At 36.8% G+C, this 23,482-nt stretch overlaps 1 protein-coding gene and 1 pseudogene across 2 annotated transcripts in view; one reads left to right on the forward strand and one right to left on the reverse strand.

The window, feature by feature from the left end:
- The window catches only part of PDE11A (phosphodiesterase 11A), a 427,278-nt gene that overhangs the window by 74,680 nt on the left and 329,116 nt on the right, over positions 1-23,482 (forward strand). For both annotated transcript variants that reach the window (XM_045066809.1, XM_004768993.3), the window contains exon 2: positions 20,274-20,432. In XM_045066809.1, coding sequence (XP_044922744.1) covers positions 20,274-20,432 — 159 coding nt within the window. The remainder of the gene's footprint in view (positions 1-20,273; positions 20,433-23,482) is intronic.
- Positions 830-9,149, reverse strand: LOC106007458 (annotated as a pseudogene).

Genomic DNA, 23,482 nt, shown 5'->3' on the forward strand with positions numbered 1-23,482 from the left:
GACCTTGATTTTAGGACTTCTGACCTCCTGAACTGTAAGAGAATAAATTTGTGTTGTTTTAAGCCACTGAATTTGTGGTAATTTGTTATAGTAGCAATAGGAAACTAATATACTTGTGTGAGAGTTTCTTTGGAGTATACATGTACGAGTAGAATTGCTGGGTCATAATTAATGCACGTATCAAATTTACTATTGATGACAAACTGTTTTCCCAAGTAGGGTCACACCAGTTACACTCCCTCTAGCCATATGTTTGGTTTAAGTTGCTCCACATTCTTAACACTTGATATTATCAGACTTCTTCATTTCTGCCAATCTGCTGTGTTGAAAGTTGCATCTCATTGCGGTTTTAATTTGTATTTTCCTGATCATTAAAGAGGTCCTTCTCAGCACCCCCCACTCTTTTTTTTTTTTTTTTTGAAATGGTGATACCATCAAGCATACATTTGACTATTTCACAAAGCTTCTTTTCAAAATTATATCAGCTTTCCCAGTTTAAAAAGACTCCTGTATATTTCTTGACAATATTAAACTCCGAAATCAACTTTAGAAAACAGGAAGCTATTTTCTCATTTTGGCTTTAATTTTTTTGTTTTGTTTTGTTTTTAACCAATTTAAAAATATGGTGGGAAGTGTGTTGGAAGAGGTAGAGAAAAAGGGGTTTACCACTGATGGATTCAATGTATTTGAAAATGTGGAACTAACATAAAGGAAAAACTTCAAGAGCAAAAATACATTATAAATAGCTGCCTCTCAGCAAGATGAACAGATGAGAAGTTTTTGTATCAGTTGCTTCTGTGAGAGAGGGGTGTTCCTGAAATATATGTGTTTATAGAATCTTCTTTAGGATAATGTTGGCTATCTTGAATGAGTATGAAATTGTACAAAAATGATATTGAAAGAGCCCAGGTACTTTCCTAAAAGTTTATCCATTCCATCATTTAGATAGCCAGTTTATGAATGTATTCAATATTAGCTCCCTCACTCGTAAGTCTACTTGGGAGTCTCCCCAAAACATTAAGTTGCTGTTGTCTTTTGGTGGATTGAAATATTCTGTTTTTATTAAATATGTGTATTAATTCCCCTCCTTGTCCTTTGAAAGCCTTATTTTCATCAAAATCTGTGAGGTTGGACACTTCTTTGATATTTGGATGATGATACTCTTGTAGCACATCACATATTTCATACAGAAAATATGAACACAGTGATATTGTGTTGTTGGAGCTCATCAAATAAATTCTTATTTCCTTCCTAGAACATGACATCAGATTCTTCCATAATTTCTTCAAGTTTAGCTTCTGATAAACCTTGTTCAACTGGCAGATTATTTGTCTTAGTGTTCTAATCTACCATATAAGGATAGTTCTAGTCTCTGGTAAGAACAAGAGCAACTTTAATAGCATAATACTTTTCTTTTAGTTGAATATCTTTTTTTAACATTTATCCATAAGTAGTTTACAGTTATTGATGATACTATAATGTGTTGGGCATCTTTTCCCTTTGTATTTCCCTAGTGTGATATCAAAGGCGATTATTACCAGAAGCATGGCAGCTCCTCCTTTGACAAGACCATGGTCACAGACAATTTTTTTTCTACCCTTGTAGGGTTCTTCATGAGAACTGGATGTTTCTAGACTTTTGGTATCCTTTTCACAAAGATAGCAGACTTTAAGTTAGTTATTTCTTAACTATTCAGTATTCATCTTAATGGTCTGGATCTTCCTTTGTATCCTTCTCTTCAAGGTAAATATGTCTTGGGTCAATACCACCAGTGCCACCAGCACACAAACTCTGGCATTGAGCCCACTGACATAGCCAGCCAGGGCCTTCATTTGTCTCTTAGCCAGGAAAAGAAGAGACTGATTATAGTGGGCAGTGGGGCACACACATGCTTCACAGTGAACCCTTTGGAGACCAACCTCCTTAATGGTTATATATATTGTAAATAACTTTCCCTATTTTATTGTTTGCTTTTCATTCTTTTTTTTTAAAGATTCTATTTATTTATTTTGGTTATTACTATTAAAGTCTAAAATGAGTTACTTATAGACAGCATATCGATGGGTCTAGTGTTTTTATCCATTATGATACCCTATGTCTTTTGATTGGGGCATTTAGTCCATTTACATTCAGGGTAACTGTTGAAGGATAAGAATTTCATTCCATTGTCTTACTGTAAGATGACTGTTACTGTATATTGTCACTGTTCCTTTCTGGTCTATGTTACTTTTAGGCTCTCTCTTTTCTTAGAGGACCTCTTTCAATATTTCCTGTAGGGCTGGTTTGGTGTTTGCAAATTCTTTTGTTGTTGTTTGTCCTGGAAGCTTTTTATGTCTATTTTCAGTGACAGCCTAGCTGGATACAGTATTCTTAGCTGTGTATTTTTCTCATTTAGTGCTCTGAATATATCATGCCAGTCCTTTCTGGCCTGCTAGGTCTCTGTGGCTAGGTCTTCTGCCAGTCTAATATTTATACCATTGTAGGTTACAGACCTCTTGTCCTGAGCACTTTCAGGATTTTCTTTGTCTCTGAGACTTGTAAGTTTTACTCTTAGATAATGAGGTGTTGACCTATTTTCACTGATTTTGAAGGGGGTTCTCTGTGCCTCCTGGATTTTGATGCCTGTTTCCTTCCCCAAATTAGGAAAGTTCTCCTCTATAATTTGCCCCAATATACCTTCTGCCCCCCTCTCTCTTTCTTCTTCTTCTGGGATCCCAATTATTCTAATATTGTTTTGTCTTATGGTATCACTTATCTATTGAATTCTCCCCTTGTGATCCAGTAGTTGTTTTCCTCTCTTTTTCTCAGCTTCTTTATTCTCCATGATTTGGTCTTCTATATCACTAATTCTCTCTTCTGTCTCATTTATCCTAGCAGTTAGAGTCTCCATTTTTTATTGCACCTCATTAATAGCCTTTTTTATTTCAACTTGGTTAGATATTAGTTCTTTAATTTCTCCAGAAAGGGATTCTCTAGTATCTTCTATGCTTTTCTCAAGCCCAGCTAGTATCTTTATAGTTGTCATTCTGAATTCTAGTTCTGACATCTTACTAATGTCCATATTGATTAGGTCCCTGGCAGTTGGTACTGCCTCTTGTTCCTTTTTTTTTTTTTCTTTTTGAGGTGAGTTTTTCCATTTTGCCATTTTGTCTTGAGAAGAATAGATGAATGAGAGAACAAAATGGTGAAAGGTAAAAATGACACCAGCAACACTAAACAAATCAGAAGATACCTGAGATCATGGTGAAAAGAAAGGAAAAAGAAAGAAAGAAAGATTGAATGAATGAATGAATGAATGAATATGATCAAGCTGGTGAATAGAACAGAGCCACACTAGATTTTGGGTGTAGTTTTGTCTGTTAGAAGAAACTGCCTCCTAAAATTTTGAAGAAACACACACACACACACACACACACACACACACACACAAATAAGGGGAAATACAATGAAGGGATGGAATATGACTATAAAGAAGAAAATTTAAAAATATTTTAAAAAAGGAATTGATGAGAAGTTGGTAGAAAAAAGAAAGAAAAAAATTTTTTAAATAAAAGGAAAGAATGTGATCAGGCAGGAGACTAGAACAAAGTCATATGACAAATTTATATTTTGGTCTGTTAGAAGAAACTGTACCCCAAAATTTTAAAGAAAGAAAAAAATATATATATACAAAAAATAAGGTTAAATACAATGAAGGGATAGAATATAACTGTAAAAATGAAAATTAGAAAGGATTTTTAAAAAGGAACTGAAAAGATGTTGGTGAAAATAAGAAAGGGGGCGCCTGGGTGGCTCAGTGGGTTAAAGCCTCTGCCTTCATCTCAGGTTATGATCCCAATGTCCTGGGATCAAGCCCCGCATTGGGCTCTCTGCTCAGCAGAAAGCCTGCTTGCCTTCCTCTCTCTCTGCCTGCCTCTCTGCCTGCTTGTGATCTCTGTCTGTCAAATAAATAAATAAAATCTTTAAAAAAAAAAGAAAATAAGAAAGAAGAAAAATTCAAAAAAAGAAAAAAGAAAAAATAATTTTAAAAACGTAACTTCAAAAGATTAAAAAATCATAGGGAAAAAAGTCATGAATTTTATCTGCTATATTCCCCTGGCACTGGAGATTTGCAGTTCTCATTGATGGGTAAACTTGGTCTTGACTGGGTGTTCTTGCTGATCTTCAGGGAGAAGGGCCTGTTGCAGTGAGTCTCAGGTGTCTTTGCTCGATGCAGAATTGCACCACCCTTGCCAGAGGCCAGGCTAAGTAATCTACTCAGGTTTGCTCTCCGTAGCTTTTGTTCCCTCAACGCTTTCCATATGGCTTTGGAGGATGGGAGTGAAAATGGCGGCCTCCCAATCTCCAGCCCTGGAGGAGTTGGAGGAGCAGAGACCTCGGGGTCCCCCTCTTCAGTGTGCCCTCAGAGCAAAGCAGTCAATCACTCCTATCTCTCTGGTCTCAGGCTGCACTGAGCCCACCTGGCCTGTGACTGAGCATTCCTATCTCTGGCACATGGTGCTGGAGTCTCCAAACCCAGTCTATTCCTTTAGCGTACTCCCACGCTGCTCCTCCCGGTGAAGGAAGGGGGTTCTTCCAGGATATGCTACTTGTGGGGTCCCTGCTCAAGAAGCAGTGGTCCAAATGTGCCTTGGATCACAGTTTATGGCAACCCTGAGCTGAGAACCTACTCCTCAGCTGCATCTTTGGAGCCTGCCTCCCTGCTCTGATACCTGGGAGCTCTGCCACACTCAGCAACCCCCTCTTTCTGTAACCCTGAGGGTCTTGAGACCACACTGTCCCAGTGAAGATTCCACCCCCTGCTGGTGTGATGTCCCTTCACAGAGCAGACTTCTAAAAGTTCTGATTTCATTCTCCACTGCTCTCTCACTTGATGGTAAGTGGCTGATGGAGGCTCCCTCCCCTCACAGCCTATCTCCCCAGATACTGCCTCAGATTCACTTCTCTGCACATCCTACCTTTTAGAAAATGGTCATTTTTCTGTTCATAAAATTGCTGCTATTCTTTTCTTCAATCTCCTGTTGAGTTTGTAGGTGTTCAGAATGGTTTGATAACTACCTAGCTGAATTCCTGGGAACAGACAAAATTTAGGTCCCCTACTCCTCTGACATCTTGCCTGTACTCTTGCTTTTCATTCTTAATGGTGAGTTTAAAGTCTGAGTTTTACTGTGATTTATTAATCTCATTAAATTTTACATTATTTGCTTCTTATTTAAGAAACAAGGTTTTAGAGAAAATATTTGATATTGTCCTTGGCAAATTTTATAACTTGGTATTTTATATCAAGTATTTAATTGCAATTCATTTTTGTGTTGGTGTATAGGAAAGGAATACAACTTCAAATTTTTTTCTGTTTGGTTAAACAATTGACCTTGTGTTATATTGATTAGATCACCTTTTCTCATGACCCGTAATGTCTGCTTTGTCATAAATTCTTTTTCCATATTGTCATGGATTTATTACTAGGCCCTTTATTCTTCCTTTGGACTATTAGTCTGTTCCTGCACTAATATCATACTGTCTTGATTTCCATTGGTTATAGTAAGTCTTAATATCTGGTAGAGAATCTCCCAACCCCTCCCCACACCTTGCTCTTCAGAAGTATCTTGGCTTTTATTGTCCTTCCTTTCTTTCCTGTAAATTCTGTAATCAGCTTGTTGAGTTTCTGTTAGAATTGTGCTGAACTTAAAGATCAATTTGGAGAGAATTATAACATACTTTATGATATTTAGTCTTCTTAACTGATAATATGACAGATATTCCTAGTCACTATTCTTTAATGTCTTTCAGTGAAATTTTTAAGCTTTCTCTATAGAAGGCTTAACATTTTTTACTTTATTATAGATATTAAAAAATGTCTTTTACTATTTTAAATTGTGTGTTTTAAAAATTTACTTTTTAGCTAATTGTTGTGGATATCTAGAAATGTAATTCACTTTTGTATATTGATTTTGATTCAACATCTCTCTTACTAAATTAAATTCCTACTTAAAATTATTTTTGGCAACATGACATAAATAACTAAAATGTGAATTTTAAGGGAAAGAAAAGTAATATTTATTAAGTTTCTACTATATGCCAAATAGTTGACACAGGTTATTTCACTTTATCTGCACAACTATTTTATTGCTTATTTCTTCAACAAACATGTATTAGGTAATTCCTGTGTTAAGGTTTTTTTTTTTTCTTTGAGATTTTCTGCATAAGCAATCATAGCATGTACAAATGATGAACATTTTTGTTTCTTTTCAATCCTTTACCTTTTATTTTTTTCTCTTGCTTTACTGTGTAAGGACTTCTAGTACAATGTAGAATAGGATTGATGAAAACAGACATCCTTATCTTGAACTTCAGCTTATAGAGGATACTTTCAAATTCTCTTTGTTAGGTATGAAGTTTCTCTGGGTCTTCTGAAACGCCCTTAATTGGGTTAAGAAAGTGACTTCCATTCCCAGTTTGCTAAGAAGGTTGTTTCTCTTCTTTTAAATCACAAATGAATATAGAAGGTTACCCCCCCTTTTTTTTTTGGCTTCCATTTAGATTTGATTTTTTTTTTTTACCTTAAGTTGTTAATATACTGAATTACTTTAATTGAGCTTCTCATTATAAACTAATCCAGAATTCCTAGTAAAAACCAATTTGTTCTTAATAAGTTATCCTGTTTATACATTGTCTTATTTGTTTTATAAAAATGCTTACTTTCAGAGTTTTTGCATCTGTATTCACTCATAAGTGAGATTGGCCTATATTTTTCTTTTCTTATAATATCCCTGTCTGGTTCTGAAATGTGTTATATTACAAATAACTCTTTTTCCATTGTATGGAATAGTTTGTGTAAGATTAGAATTTCCTAATGCTTTTTTGGTATAGTAGAATTTATGGTAGAATTTCCTGGGAATTCATCTGGATCCTGTGTATGTATGTGTTTGTGTGTGTGTGCGTGTGCACACATGCCTGCACACACACCTAATGGGACTATTTTAAACTACTGATTCAATTTCTTAAAAGCTTTAAAGAGTTGGTTTTGTTAACATGTATGGATCTGTTTATTTTTTCTAAGTTGTCAAATTTATAGACCCAGAGTTGTTCAAAACATTTTATCTGTTTAATCTCTATAGCAACTATAGTTTTACCCCATTTTATTTAAAAATTTTAATGCCTTTCTGGGGCATCTGGGGGGCTAGGTTGGTTAAGCATCTGCCTTCTGCTCGGGTCGTGATTCCAGCTAAGGTCAGGGATCGAGCCCTGCATCAGACTCCTTTCTCAGCGGGGAGACTGATTCTCCCTCTCCCTCTGCCTGCTGCTCCCACTGCTTGTGCTTTCTTTCTCTTTCTCTGTCAAATAAATTAATAAAATCTTTAAAAAAGTTTTAATATCTTTCTTGTTTTTTCCTTTTGATTATATTCTCTAGATTGGTATATTTTATTACTTTTTAGACCTTTATTGACCCTCTTCATTATATGTTCATTTTCTTTTTCATTGACTTCAGCTCTTATTTTTATCATCTTCTCTCATCTTTTTGAGTTTTGTTTGCTATTCTTTTTTTCTAATTCCTTGTGGCTGGATATTCACTTCACTAAGTTGAACTTTTCTTTCTTTTCTAATGTAAGCATTTAAGACTAAAACTTTAAGAATCTTTATAACTCAGGGCGCCTGGGTGGCTCTGTGGGTTGGACCTCTGCCTCCGGCTCAGGTCATGATCTCGGGGTCCTGGGGTCAGGCCCTGCATCGGGCTCTCTGCTTGGTGGAGAGTCTGCTTCCCCCTCTCTCTCTGCCTGCCTCTATGCCTACTTGTTATGTCTCTCTCTCTCTCTCTGTCAAATAAATAAATAAAATTAAAAAAAAAAGAATCTTTATAACTCTGTTATACAAAACTGTCCTTGTTTTGATACATAATACTTATAACAGCACCCTGTTATTTTTCTAAATATTTTCTAAAAAGTTTATGATTCCATTTTGGTTTTTCTGAATGATAAGCTGTTCAGCAATGTATATTAAATTTTCAAATGTATTTTTTCTTTATTTTATTTTTCTAACTAAAGTGCATTGTAGTTAAATGATATATTCTGTATGATACAGTTGTTTGACATATGATTTCAAATTGGCCAGCTTGCTGATCCAGCTCGTAGTCAGTTTTCCTAACTGTTTGATGTCCACATGACCAATAGTATGAAGTGTCCTGTGTTTGGGTGAAGGGTGTAGCCAGATGTATCAAATGTTCTTGTATATGTGCATGTTGGTGGGTAGGCTATGGTGGGGGAAACATGCTCATAAGGTGTTCTTTCTTTTTAAGTAAACAGAGGGATTGAGACACTACTAAGTTTTAAAGTTGAACTTCCCATTGATATTAGAAACCTGTTACTACTTCGTCCATGGGAGCATGAAAGAGTCTTATAGATTTGGTAGCCCAGGGTTTTTGTGGATTTTGCTTCTGTTGTTCCATCCTATGCATACCCTAAACCAGGGAAGAATGGTAGGTGGTTAAATTGCTCATTTTATTAAAGTGAATTGAGATTTATGGAACTGTTATAGAATGGTTCCTGACCTTGTCTAATCTTTCTAATGCGCCAAACCCAGACTGGAAAACTGTGATGGTTGGCTCTGCCAAGGACTTGATCTATTTTGTAAAAAGGCCATTACGGTGTTCTGCCAGCCAGTCAAGGAAATATCTGGAACAAGGCGGCAGGCAGGGAGACCCATTTCAGGAGGGGCTAATTCATCCTATCCAAGGTGGAATAATTTAGACAAACCTGCCAAAAATCAGTGTGATTCGGTTCTCCAGGATATCTGTCTAGACGGCTCCTACTTATAAGAATTTCTTAGAAAGCATCTTGATGCTTTATGCTGGAAAAAGTGTTGAGTCCACTCCTGTGTCTGTCCAGATTATTTATGAATGATTTGTGTTGGTGGAAACAAACCTCTGATAGACCTAACCACATATCAGCACCTTCAGTTTGATACATGGCTCTTCATCTCATATTAGAGGACTAGAGATTATGCCCCACTGTTTTGTGATGCACATGACCATATAACTTCTGGGGCGTGTCCAAGAACTCTCAGCACTGCTGTTTACTTGCAGCCAAGCTAGGATGAGCGCCAGGGAAATGGAGAGCCTGGTATAGGACAGGAAAAGAGGACTTCAGGGGCATGGTGACTTATAGAGGGAATGCAGTGAATATGGAACCAACCAGCTCTAGGGAAGTAGTGACATGCGACTTCCAAGACTTCTTCCCAGTGAAAGAGCCTGATCTTTTCTAATGTGAACTTTGAGTGGTTGAACACTCTTGTGGCTGCAAGATTTGTTCTTAATCACTTTCTTTCAAACTTATCATCTACTGGTTTAATAGTTTGTTGAGAATTTTGTTTTGTGAACCAGTGTCAAACTGCTAATTTTTAGTTTCTAATATTTATCATTTTGTTAAATCAGGATGTCTTCTAGCATTATATACACTGTGCCACATATGATGTTGTGATGTTTAGCAATTAAATGTGGATAAGGTCAGATTCTTAGAGTTGAAAGATCCATCTATATCAGAAAGTTGCCCAACTATAGTATCTTGGCAATCCTTTTGTCCTTTGTTCTCTGTGATTTTCAGAAAATATCAAATTCTTTTGACAGTCTGTGTAGCAGTTCAATTAGATTGAATTTTTATGGTAAAAAATTTCATAGCCAGGACAATGATAGCTTAAAAAATAGCAGGGCTATTTAGACTGGTGCTATATCTTGCTAAAAGCCTAGAGAGCACTAGGGCGCCTGGGTGGGAAAGGCCAGGCCCTGACTGATACAGTTGCTAAGGAATTAGCTATATTTTGAGACCACTTTTCAGGTTATCTCAATGGCCCACAGTTTGAAAAGTACAAGGAGGTTTCTTTGTATTTTTTTTTTTTAAGATTTTATTTATTTATTTGACAGAGGGAGATCACAAGTAGGCAGAGAAGCAGGCAGAGAGAGAAAGGAGGAAGCGGGCTCCCCGCTGCGCAGAAAGCCCGATGTGGGGCTCAATCCAATGACCCTGGGATCATGACCTGAGCCGAAAGCAGAGGCTTTAACCCACTGAGCCACCCAGGTGCCCTGAAAAGTACAAGGAGGTTTCTGCTGGAGGTGGTCTTTGTTAGTTTTATTTATTTATTTATTTATTTGAAGAGAGAGAGAGAGAGAGAGAGAGAGCGAGCAAGTGAGCACAAGTAGGGTAAGAGGCAGAGGGAGAGGAAGAAGTAGTCTCCCCACTGAACAGGGCTGGATTCCAGGACCCCGAGATTATGACCTGAGCCAAATACAGAAGTTTAACAGATGCCACCCAAGTACTCCCCTTTGTTAGGTTTTAATAAATGGTGAGATCAAGTTTCTAGTGTATCACTGTTCTATTCATACTCCCAACCCAGATCTGGTTTTTCATGCATTACTGTCTTGTCCTTGGCTTTCCCTGTATTCCTGGTTCCTGACTGTTTGGTGCCTGAACCACAACTCCATGCTGATCAAACCTTCTTCATATTTGCAGACTTCTTGACCTTCCTGGTTCTACCTTATAGCCTCACCTCCATGATTCACTGCAGTTCTTGGATGTCTGCTCTGTAATAGGAAGGAAGGTGCCTCTGGCTGACTCTTTGCATAGCTTTCTCTTCAGGTACTGGCCTTTTCTCAGACATTTTAGTTACACACAGTAAAACTTATAGGCCATGGAGTTGTATTTTAATTCTACATACAATATATCTGTAGACTTAAAGTATATTTGTAATAAGGATCTGTGCTCTCTATTAAAGAAGTTTAATAATTCATCACTTTCTTTTGTACCACCTCAACTGCAGTTTTGGTTTCAACTGTGTTGTAGTTTTTCCATTGTCTTGTGTCTTTTGCCTTGAGATATATTTGTATTTGTCATAAGAAAGATAAACAAAAATAGCCATGATGACTATAGTAAGGGCCAAAGAAAAGCGCCAACTAAGAAGGGAAGAATGAAGAAAGAACACCAGCAAACCAAGTTGACTTTAGCAACATAACTAAAATGGATAACCATGCAAGCAACTAGGTAATGACAATGACACTGAATAACGAGTTCAAGTGACAATAACAGTGGTTTTGAAACTTCATATTAAATTCTTTTATGGCATAGGTTAACTGCTAATTCAGTTTGGAAGATTTAAATGAAACTATGCTCATTACACATTTACCAAAGAGGGCTGACCTCTATGTATTTGCAAACTGCTCCACCACCCACCATATCACTTAAGGTCCATTAAAAAAAAGAAGCCTCTAAAACATATGTATTTTGGGTAATATTTTGTACTATTCAAATCTAAAGAATTTTTATGAAAGAATTCAGAGAGACAAGATTTTTACTTACTGGAGGGGAATGACATTTTCTGAATACATATTAAGAATAGCAATGAAAATTTTGTACTTTTCTCAGCAAGCATTGACTTAGGAGGCCCAAAGAATTAACTATCTAGTTATTATGTCTTTGTTTTTATGCATTAAAATCTCAAGCCTTACCTCAATTCAGAACAATTAGTTATCCTTGGTATGGAGAAAAGCAGGATAGTACTTTTGTAATCTTTAAAGACAGATCAAAATTTTCAAGAGCTTAGCCTTTTAAGAATTTTCTGGAGAATAAGTCATGTTTATGATAAATCATAAATGTAAAGGAGATACTTTTATTAATGAGGATCAAATGAGTGTTACTAATTGATATACCAATAAAAGCAATTTCTGTTTAAGCCTCAGACAGTTTGGCAGTCTATCAGTTTGAGTTTCAAGGTTTATTCCTTTTACAGTTCATATTTCCATTAGCTTCTCTACGCAATTCCATCTGGCAGTTTAAAAAGATGTAGATAAAACATGGGACTGAACTTGTTATCCAAACCTTTCTTTTTTTTTTTTTAAAGCTTTTATTTATTAATTTGACAGAGAGAAATCACAAGTAGATGGAGAGGCAGCCAGAGAGAGAGAGAGAGAGATAGGGAAGCAGGCTCCCTGCTGAGCAGAGAGCCCGATGCGGGACTCGATCCCAGGACCCTGAGATCATGACCTGAGCCAAAGGCAGCGGCTTAACCCACTGAGCCACCCAGGCGCCCTATCCAAACCTTTCTTTGCAGGGGTGAAATAGTAGGGTGCTGGAGAAGGTGTGCAGGCCTGGTAGGTTCAGCCTTGGGGGAAAGTGGATGGAAAACATAACGAAACAGAACAAAGTGAACGCATACACTTGTCTTGAAAGCTCTAAAGCAGAGGTTTATAATCTATTCCCCTCAGAGCCCTGGAGGCCTTGGACTTATTAATAAGGGACCTCTAATTCAGTGGTTCTTAACCAAGTCAGATCTCCTATCCAGCCCCTCGTCCCACCTATATGATTTAACTGGTCGGGGTGGGGCTAGGACCACTATCCTAAAGCTAAATGTCCACTAAAGCTCCTCACATGAGTCCAATGTTCCCAAGGATTGCCAACCACTGTTCTATTCCTATGAATGTATAAGTGTCTGAAGAAAGAAGAAATACCATCTATACACAAATATCTTGTATCACCTTTTCTCTATAATTTATGGAAACAATGACTCAGATACAAATTCATTAAACACAGCACAGAATTAATAGGGCCTTTTTGCATTTACATGTTTCCTCATATGTATGTTCTAAAAACAAGATTACCATCATGTCGACATTCTCAGATTTGAAAAGTCTGATCATTTTGGTTATGAAGAACCCAAATTAGGGTTGAAATTGTTAAAACAATCATCCTTATGGGTTAAATGGTGCTCAAGACCAGTTCTTGGCTTAATCATGAGCACTGGAAAATTTTACTATAAAGTGTTGGGGAGTTAAGCTTTAAATACAGAGAGGATGAAAGAGATCTTATGTGATCCATGCTTGTCATGAATCTGAGACCTGGATAAAATTCTTAGCTCTGGCTCCTGCCTTGGGGAGCCTTGAGTGGTTTCTCAGAGAAGATGAAAAGAAGGGATGGACTCCCTTTTGCTTTGATGCTCCTTTGTGTCTCTAAATTGTGTCTCTTTGGAGCTGGCTGGGATTCTTGAGTGCAGCGAACATAGCTCTTTTCTTAAGGACCTGAAAACTCAGACTACAGAAGTTCATTCTTTCTAAACCCTCAGTGGATCTTATAGGTAAGACCAATTTTCTGGGTGTGCTATGTAGCATCACATTTGACTGAGGAATTTGTAGAATAGGCTGCAGATCCTGAGGAAGAAGTGTACCAAACTACTGTTCTCTATATAGCGGGCAGAGTTCAGTTCCATTGCCAAAAAGTAAAAATTGTTCTTGGCCTTATTACTTTTCTTTTAAATATTAAAAGTCATAGCATCATATGCAAAAATAGGTCTGCACAAAAGGCTGAGAAAATCTCTACACTACTTTTTATAAGAATAGTTATACTTAAAATATTTGAGATAGGAAAAATATTATGACATAAAAATACTTAAAGCAAGAAGAGTCTACCACAATCATGAGAAACTCATTCCAGATTTTAACAACCTTATTAAAGAAGCCCCTACTTTAACTTATTAGAAACCTTATCTGTCATAGATCATTTCTTGTTCTTTTGTCCTAAGGGAGATGAGTAAAAATTGGACATTATTCTCCATGTGATATTTCATTATAGACCTAGAGGCATCTGTTAGTTTCCTATTCAAGTTGCTATTTTCAGCAATAAATAGGCCAGTGTTTCTACCTTATTGGTCCTGTTTCCTCCTTACTTGGCCTTCTTTGCTATTGAGTGGGATGAACACCTGAAGACCTCAGGTTAAAAGTTATTGATCTCGGGATGCCTGGGTGGCTCAGTTGGTTAAGCAGCTGCCTTCGGCTCAGGCCATGGTCCCAGTGTCCTGGGATTGAGTCCCACATTGGGCTCCTTGCTCGGCGGGGAGCCTGCTTCTCCCTCTGCCTCTGCCTGCCATTCTCTATGCCTGTGCTCACTCTCTCTTCCTCTCTCTTTCTGACAAATAAATAAAATCTTAAAAAAAAAAGTTATTGATCTCTTACCTAAACTATCTCTACTTTCCATTCTAAGTACTTTTCCTGAAATTTAAAAAGAAAATATATATATATATATATATTATTTATCTCTCAAACTACTTTGGGGGAAATACCACCGTATGGATGACCTATTCTCAACTAAACCTCAAAATGTATACAAGGGAACTCCTATTCCCACCTCTGAATCTGTCCTTTCCTGTGTTTCTCACTCAGTGAGTTACTCTGCCACTTTCCCAGCTACCTGTACCTAACATTTGGAGTCATTTTTTACACCTTTGCAAACTTTCATCAAATTAATCAGCAAGTCCTACTGATTCTGCCACCTGAATATCTTTCAACTCAGTCCATTCCCATCACCCCCACCATCATTAACCACCATCACAGTCCAGAGATGGTCTGTCTCTCACCTAGATCTGTTGCTTCCAATCCATTCTTCACATGTAAGCCAGAGTGGTATTTCTAAAGTGAAGAATCAGTTTTATCATTCCCATCCACTTTCTTAAAACCCTCCAGGGCCCTCCTCTTCCTGTGATAAATTAACAATTCTAAACCAGGTCACTAGGTACCCCTTCATGAGTCTCCAGCCAGCTTTTCCTGTCCCATATCAGACTCTTCATTTGAGAGCTATCTTCAACTTCTTCCAATTCCTCAAACTTAACAGTTTTCTACTGCTTTGCATTTTGGGTACTATTTTGTCTTTCTGAGACACTGATTCTTTGTGTCAGCTTAAACATTTCACTTTCTTTGGAGGATTTTTTCTGACCTTACACTAAATGTGGCCTCCAGCTACATCTTCCAAAATGTCCTATGTTTCCCTTATTACTATACTCATTTGTGGTCATTGGTTGGCAAGAGAAATCTATCTTTTTTTGCTGTCTTCTGTTTTTAAACTTTCCTTCCCTATATCACATCAGAGAAATATGTTTCTTTAACTAATTATTTACCTAGTTTTCTTCTTTTCCTATAATTAATTTATACCTCAGTTTTATGCTCAACTTTCTTAATTTTCTTAAAATTAGGAAATTAGTCTAGAGATTAATAAACATTAAGAAAGTGTACAATTATATCAGCTCTTCTCACCTCCCATTAGATGGCTTCTATCAAGTTTTTGAGTTAATTTGTGAGACTCATCCCAGAAATAGTGTAATGAAGACTTGGACAAAGCATATTTTAAGATGAATTACATTTTTTTAAACACTAAAACCTAATGAGATAAATCTTTCAGCACAGCTTTTAAATTGGAAGATTAACACCACGTATGTCAACATAATTATTTTTTCTCCTTGTGTTAGAAGTTTATCAGATGGATACAGAGAATTGGAGAGGAGATTGGAGGGTTATTAATATTTTTGTGCCCCCAGTCATGCTGAAGCATCTCCATGTCTATTGTTCTCATGGGGCTTTGGATAGTTTGACAATGAATACCCCCACAGTCTTTGTGGCTAGTCTATGCAGAGTTGGACTTAGGTGGATGGGGCCCTTCTCCAGAGACGCATATTATCATAAAGGTAAGAACAGATGGGCCATGTCTACTCCAGAGTGGGTTTTTAAGTCCAGACTAACACAATCCATCCCATCTGATATGCAACCACTAGAATATGTGTGCTCTCCTCAGTTCTTCCTATCTTAGGCCACTCCCTTTCAGTGAATTTTATTGATCTCACTAGTAACTAATCTCCTTATGATTGAGGACAGTTGTTCTCATATGAGAATCACCTATAAACATTTAAAAAATGGCAATGCCTAATTTCATTGATTCAGTTTAGGATGGAGCCCAGGCTCTGGTCTTTTGAAAATCTTCTCAGGTAATTTTCACACACAGCTTGTGATTGAGGTCACAAGATGCACATCACCTCACTTAATAAACTGATTCATCAACCTTCTTGTGTTTCTTTATGTAGACTTTCACCTTAATCTGCATCTCCTCCATTCCAGTAAATGGCACTTTAATCCATAGTTTCTCAATTTTTTTTTGTTTAAATTTTTTAATTTAAATTGTAGTTAGTTGACCTATAGTATATAGTGTGTAGGAGTATTCTACTCCTGAATATTAGTCTCAGGAGTAGAATTTAGTGATTCGTCACTTGCATATAATACCCAGTGTTCATCACAAGTGCCTTCATTATTACCCATCACTCATTTAGCCCACCCACCACCCATCCCTCCAACAACCCTTAGGTTGTTCTCTATAGTTAAGGGTCTGTCTTACGGTTTGCCTCTCTCTTTTTTCCCCCTGTTAATCTGTTTCATTTCTTAAATTCTTAAATTTCTTAAATTTCATTTCTTACATGAGTCACATAGTTTCTCAAATTAAAATGAGAGATATACTCTTCTTTTTCTAGCCCTCCCAACCTCAACTAACCCATCAGGAAGTTCTGTAGATGCAACTTCCAACCTATCTGTCTTACCTTCATTGCCTTTCTCTTAATTCAGACCATCCTCTTGCCTTGCCTGGACCATTGAAGTTTCCTAATTGGTTTCTCATATTCCAAGCCTGTATTATCTTCCACAAAGTTCTTAATTTTTTAAACATGGTTTTAAACTTTTTATTATAAAATATTGAAGCATTTAGAAGGAAATAGGCCCTCTAGGTTTATAAAATCTTCACATTGTATTATATTTGCTTCACAATTGTTCTTTTTTTCTAAAGAAAGAAAATTGTTGGTAGAGTTGAAACCTCCTCTGTACCCCTCTCTGACACTATTTCCCCTTCCTTCCCAGAGGTAACCACTTAAATAAATTTAGAGTTTATTATTCTCATGTATGTTTTATACTTTTGGTACATATTTGAACCCATACTTGTGTTTAGGATTGTTTTTAAATATTAGTGGTATTATATAGATGGTATCAGATTATAGGTTGTTTATTTTACTTAACATGTTTTTGATATTTGTTCATGTTAATATAAGTAGCTTTAGTTTACTCATTAAAATTGTTGCATAGTATGATATCAGAACAAGAGATCATAATTTATTTTTCTATTGACCAAAATTGAAATAAATGGTTTTTCACTTCTTTTTCTTTTCATAATTGATGTTGCAGTCAACATTTATGTATTTCTTTTCTGTACATGTGCAAAAGTATTCTAAATATACACTAAGGAATGAAATGTGGAGCCTTAGGTCCTTTCCAACTTTTCTATATTTTGCATAATTGCAGTACAAACTTAAAAAAAATTCCTATGACTAAAAAAAAAACTACTGTGGAGTACCTATGATATGCCAGTAGGAAGCCGGAAACGAAATAAAATCTCTGCTGTTTTAGATCTTACATACTAACAGAGGGAGAACAAGTAAACTAATAAGTGATTTCAGGGAATGCTAATTGCTGGATAATGAGTCATATCATCTTCTGCTTCAAGATCTTCAATGATGTTCCACTGTACTTAGGGTTAATGTTATAACTCCTTTCCAAACCTGTAAGGCTTGCCGCCATCTGGCCCCTGCCTCCCTCCTTTCTCCCTTTGACTCCCTGTGCTTTTGCCACACTGACATTGGAGTTGGGGGAACTTACTAAGTTTTTTCCTTCTTCGGGACCTTCATGGGTATTGTTCTAACTTCCTGGAAACTTCTTCTCAACTTTTTTTTGGCTAATCCCTACTCATGATGCAAGCTATAGCTTACTTATCCTGTTTTCAGATAGACCATAGACATAGGTACCTCCTGTTAAGTCTCTCTCATAACACCCTTCTCTTTTCCTAGTATCACTTACTACAGCACATGATTATACATTTATATGTCATCTGCCTCAACTACTAGATTGCAGGTTCTGTGAAGGCAGGGATGATGCCTCTCTTGCTTCCTGCTGTATCTCCTAGCTCACAGCTTGGTGCATAATTGTTCCTCGGTGAATTTTTAAAAAATTAATACAAATTAGTGCTTTTCTGAAAATTTGGTTGCAGGCTCATTTTGAGCAGGAGATTTGGTTAATCTGGGTTTTTATTTCCCTCTCTCCTTCAGGGCTCTTCCCTCCCCTAACTAAGGTTAGGATAGCTTGGATGAGTCCCCAGACCAAAACCAGGTCTTAGTATGGAGTTAAGGGCTCCTGTCCTTGTGGTACTGAAGATAACAAAGATGATAAATAGAGAGATAACTCATCAGAAGGCCAACAGTGTTTGGTTTTGAGGCGTCACCTGTCCACAGTCAGCCTCCCTTGACTCTTAGATGAAATTCATAGCTCTAGATGGTAGTAGACAATGGGCCTTCATTGCTTTTTAAGTATCTTGTCAGAAAGAATATTGAAGTCCTTGGGAGAAGCTTCACTCCACTCAGTCCCTCGCTTGAAGCAGTGAGCCAGAATCTAGTTAATCATCTTCCTTGGAGCATTTTTAGTCCCTGTTAGCTTTTCTTTTCTTTTTTTAAGATTTGATTTATTTACTTGAATCAGAGTGAGAGAGAGCACAAGTTGGCAAGGAAGTAGACAGAGGGAGAGGGAGAAGCAGGGTCCCTGCTGGGCAAAGAGCCTCTGTTACCTTTTTCAAGAGCCAGTTTCTTTTCTCTTTCTCTCTCTCTTTCCTTTCTTCCTCCCTCCTTTCTTTCTCTTTCTTACCATATGAAAGTATTATGACATTTCACACCAAAATACTGTAACATGTATATTCTAAAAAAAGAACATTCTCCTACTTAATTACAATACCACTATCACACCTATGAAAGTTTATGTTGATAGAACAATACTACAACTTTCTCTATTTGTCACCCCTCCACACCCAGAAATTCCACAATAATTTTCAGTGAAGGATCACACATTTTATTTAGATTTCAGGTCTCTTAAGTCTTCTCTAAACCAGCACAGCTCCCATGGCCCTATTTTATTTTTATATTAAAAGTATTGTCTTTCACGATATTGATGTTTTTGAAAAGATTTTATTTATTCGTTTGAGAGAGAGAGAGGCAGAGAGAGCACAAGCAGGGGGAGAGGCAGAGGGAGAGGGAGAAGCAGATTCCCCGCTGAGCTGGGAGCCCAGTGTGGGACTGGATCCCCAGAGACTGGAGATCGTGACCTGAGCCGAAAGCAGATACTTAACCATCTGAGCCACTCAGGCATCCCCAATACTGATATTTTTGAAGAGTTCAAGTCAGGCTTCTGATAGAATGACCAATAATCTGCATTTTTCTTAGTTTTCTTTTCCTGAATGGTCAGATACATGTTACACATTTGACAAGAACACTCCATGTTTTTGATGATGTCCTCATCACATTGCATTCCATCAGGAGGCGTATGATATTATTTTGGCTCATGAGTGGTAATGTTAAGTTTGATTACTTGTTTAACGTTGTGTCTACCCTGTGTCTTTACTATAAAGACATCATTTTCTCTTTGAATTTAAGAGGGAGTCATTGGAGTGGTACCCTGAGACTTTGTGAATATTCTTTTTAACAATATTTCCACATAACCACCATATAACCACATTCTACACAGTGGTATTAGCATCCATTGGTGATCCTTGCCTGTGTATATTATTATATTGGTAGTTGTGAAATAAATAATATATAATTTACCATTCCTTCTACATTTTTAAAGCTGACATTCTATAAAGAAGACTTCTCTCTCCTCCCTCTTATGACACTGTTTTTTTGTTTTTGTTTTTGTTTTTTTAATAGTATCATTGTGAGCTCATAGGTTCTTTTCTCATAGGACATTTTGACCAGAAGTAAAGCGGTGCTTTTCTGCATATTTTTTTCATAGTACTTAATATGAATTTATGGTCTTTTTCTTTTATGATACTTCATAATCAGTTGTCTATGTGAAATAACAGATTTGAGTAAATAGCATAGAGTGGAGTTCCACTAAAAACACTTGCCGCTGGGAGGCACCTGGGTGGCCCAGTTGGGTAAACAACCAACTCTTGATTTTGTCTCAGGTCATAATCTCAGAGTCCTGAGATTGAGACCCGTGTTGTGCTCTGTGATGGTCCCCATGATGTGCATGGAGCCTACTTAAGATTTTCTCTCTCTCTCCCTCTGCCTCTCCCCTGCTCTCAAGTGTGTGTACCCTCTCTCTCAAAAAAAAAAAAAAAAAAAAATCCAAAAAACAAACACTTGCCTCTTCTCTAACTTTGAGGGTTTAAAGTTTTTTTCATCATTGACCATGTTTAACAACTATGGTAGTGATTTATTTTCATTTATGTTCCTTTGGTGACTTCAACATGAAATCAAATCTGGTATTATTATTAAGAATTCTTTGGGTAAAATTCCTGGTGATAAAACATCATACACAGAAATACACTTCTCTCTCCTTCTGCCTGACAACAACACACATGCATTTAATGCACTCTCTGTCTTATTTTTAGGATCGAAGATTCAATGATGAAATTGACAAGCTAACTGGATACAAGACAAAGTCACTATTGTGCATGCCTATCCGAAGCAGTGATGGTGAGATTATTGGTGTGGCCCAAGCAATAAACAAGATTCCTGAAGGTGCTCCATTTACTGAAGATGATGAAAAAGTAAGTTTTCATGCCTTTTGTGACTTGTATGCTCCTTGATCACTGATTGCTCTTTTCCCTGAAAAGGACAAAACTTGTGTGAATCGTTGTTAGATTAACCTATTCATGGATCAAAGAGCTTTTCTCATGTTACACAAAATGTAATAGAAATTTTGGATATTTCATAGAATGTGGTAAAATTGAAAATAATTACTTCATCTTTTTCTTAGTTTACTTTTCATTGCAAGCCTCAGTAGTATTCTTTCCTAGGTCTTTATCTTCCTTATAAGCAAGCTTTTTAATTGAGGATCACACCACCACCACACATGGCCCAAGGGAAGATAGGGAATTAGGAAGATGATTGTGTTTCAGAAACTCAACACTTGCTCTTGTGTTTTCATAACTACTATGAAGAATTGTTTTCTCAGTTCTTTATAAAAATCTCAATAAAATGAATGTTATTTAATCATTATTCTAAATTACTAATTAAAAAAACATTATTTTTTTATCCCCAAAGAACAGTTGACTTTAGTAGAAGTGATGTATTTTTTTCTGAAATTTTAAGTTCTTTCACCACAGTTTATTCACCAGCTCGTATTAAAAGAGAGACTCTTCAAAAAGCTGGGGTTCTTTCTGCTTTGAAGCTCTTACCTTCATATTGCATAAAATCTGGTAGGATATTTATGAAATTTGTGTAAAAGCAAATCTCAAATTAGTTTGTTTGATGACTGCCATATACCTATTTGATTAAAAAAGACACTTTATAATGTAACCTTCTGGATGTAAGCTTGCTATTTGCTAGTGCTAATTACTAATGCATTAAATGAATGCAAATGTTCTGGTACAAAAGGTTAGAGTAAAATATGATTATAAGGAGACAAGATTTTTAAGTGAAGAGAGTCCTTTACTGAGGTCATACCTGTAGTTAAACTTGAGTATCCCAAATCCCGGAAAAGGTTTATAAACCTTTGCAGTTTATGTCTTGAAAGAAAGACTTCTTTCAAGTAAGAGAAGATGTGTGGCATAGTGGCTGCATATAGGCACAGCAACAACAAATTCCTTCTTTGCCATAGCCTGTGTGACCTTGAGCAAGTTGCTTAGCTGTTCTGTGCTCCAATTTCCTCCTCTTGGAAGAGAGATGATAATAATAATAACTGTAGTAGTAAGCATCTCATGAGTCTATGGGGGAGAGCTTGATAGGACCTCAGACAATGTCTCACCAATTCAGTGAAAAACTACAGTGTGAAGACACTTGTGTTGGGGCTGTAGGAAGCACAAAGATAAATCCCAAATGTGTTATGTTATCCTGGCGCTGAACAAGGCAGAAGGCAAGATCATCAATAAGATGACCCAGAACATGCTATGAATGCCTGGGAAAGGGAAAGTTTATCACCTGAAGAACTTGAAGAGGCTTCTAGGAACAGGCAGCATTTGCTCTGATCTTTCAAGAAAGCCTAGGCTTCCATAAGACAGAGTCAGGTGAAGGTGAGGGTGTTTAGGGATGTATACAATGGAGGCTGCCTCATTCACTCTGCAAATGCTTCCATGGAATGTACTGATAAAGCAAAAATGTTATTTTGTACCAAATGTGAGAGTCTTATAATAATGTGCCTTTTATAAGGATTCAGATAATAGGATTCAAGTTTTATGTTTTTCCAAACACATAACCACCTGCCCACATTTCCCAAATAGTTTAGTTGATGGATGGTAGTTCTGTCTTTACTCTGCCTCCTTCATTTGAAAGGATCCTGTTATATATTTAATTCTCATCTCTGATTGTGCTTATGTTAGATTTGTTTTCTGGACTTCTCTTAGTGGTTGTTTACTTATGGCCTAGGGCTTCATGGGCTCTGAATGATTTTCTGCACCTGGCTTTGACTTAAACAGCTCTACTGAGAATGAGGGCTGGGACGGAGGTCCGGCCCCACTGTGGATAAATGGGCCTGGTTTGGGTGAGACACTCAATCTTGTGATTCTCTGTTTTTTCCCCATCAACTATACTATTCACCATTTACAGCACGAGAATTAAATATGATCATAAACTACAAATATTTTATAAAATATAAGATACTAGGTAAATATAAACCATAAATTTTTATTTTTAAATTACCATTTTCCCAAGAGATTTAAATGTTCTTCTATATTTGTCACTTATCCTCAGGCAACTTATTTCTTAGATTCAACATTGTTTGAGTATCACATTTCCTCCATGTGTTATATTTTTTCTCATTTGCAATTATCCCATGTGCCCACAATAGCATTTTATTTTTCAGCCTCTACAATTCCCTCACCTGATTTAAAAACCCTACTCTAGTCTTACTTCTTGGATGAAGTCTTACCAGTTCAGGCAAGTTGATTATGTTCATGCAGGTGACACTAGATGGAGAGTATTTTACCTCAACTTCTATATCTGGTTATTGTTCTTTCCTGCAAGGATTCTATATATTATAGACAAAACAGAAGTGGTGAAGAAGAAAAGCAGAAAACAAAATCTAGAAATGATTACTAGGAAAGGACAAGATCTAGAAACTTCTTTCAAATAAGAGAAGATGTTGTGGCATAATGGCTGCAAAGAGGTCATAGCAACAGTCTAGCCTGGTTGAAAATCCATCTCTGCCATAGCCTTGGTGAACTTGGGCAAGTTGCTTAGCTGTTCTGTGCTCCAATTTCCTCCTCTTGGAAGAGAGATGATAGTAGTAATACTTATCTCATGAGCTATAGGGGGGATTATATGAAAGAATACAGGGAGAGAACTTGGAAGAACGCCTAGCACATAGTAAGTCCTCTTAAAAATTAGCTCTCACTGATAGTACATCAATACATGCCAGATACAGTCTGGTCTCAGTTCAAAAACTAGCTCTATATAAGTGGTCTATGTCTATACATTTTTATTAAGGATAGCTTATATACCAGTTCCACTACTGGAGTTACAACAATGAAATGAGGCATATGCGTCTTTATAAATTTACATTTCTCTCGTGTGATTGTTAATGCACAGAGTATTTTACTTGGCACAAGGAAAAAAGAAAAGTCTCAGCATAAGACTATGCGTATGCTAATTTGAATTCTAC

Source organism: Mustela putorius, unplaced genomic scaffold (assembly GCF_011764305.1).
Source record: "Mustela putorius furo isolate JIRA1106 unplaced genomic scaffold, ASM1176430v1.1 tig00003869_pilon_pilon_pilon, whole genome shotgun sequence".
NCBI classification, from domain to species: domain Eukaryota; kingdom Metazoa; phylum Chordata; class Mammalia; order Carnivora; family Mustelidae; genus Mustela; species Mustela putorius.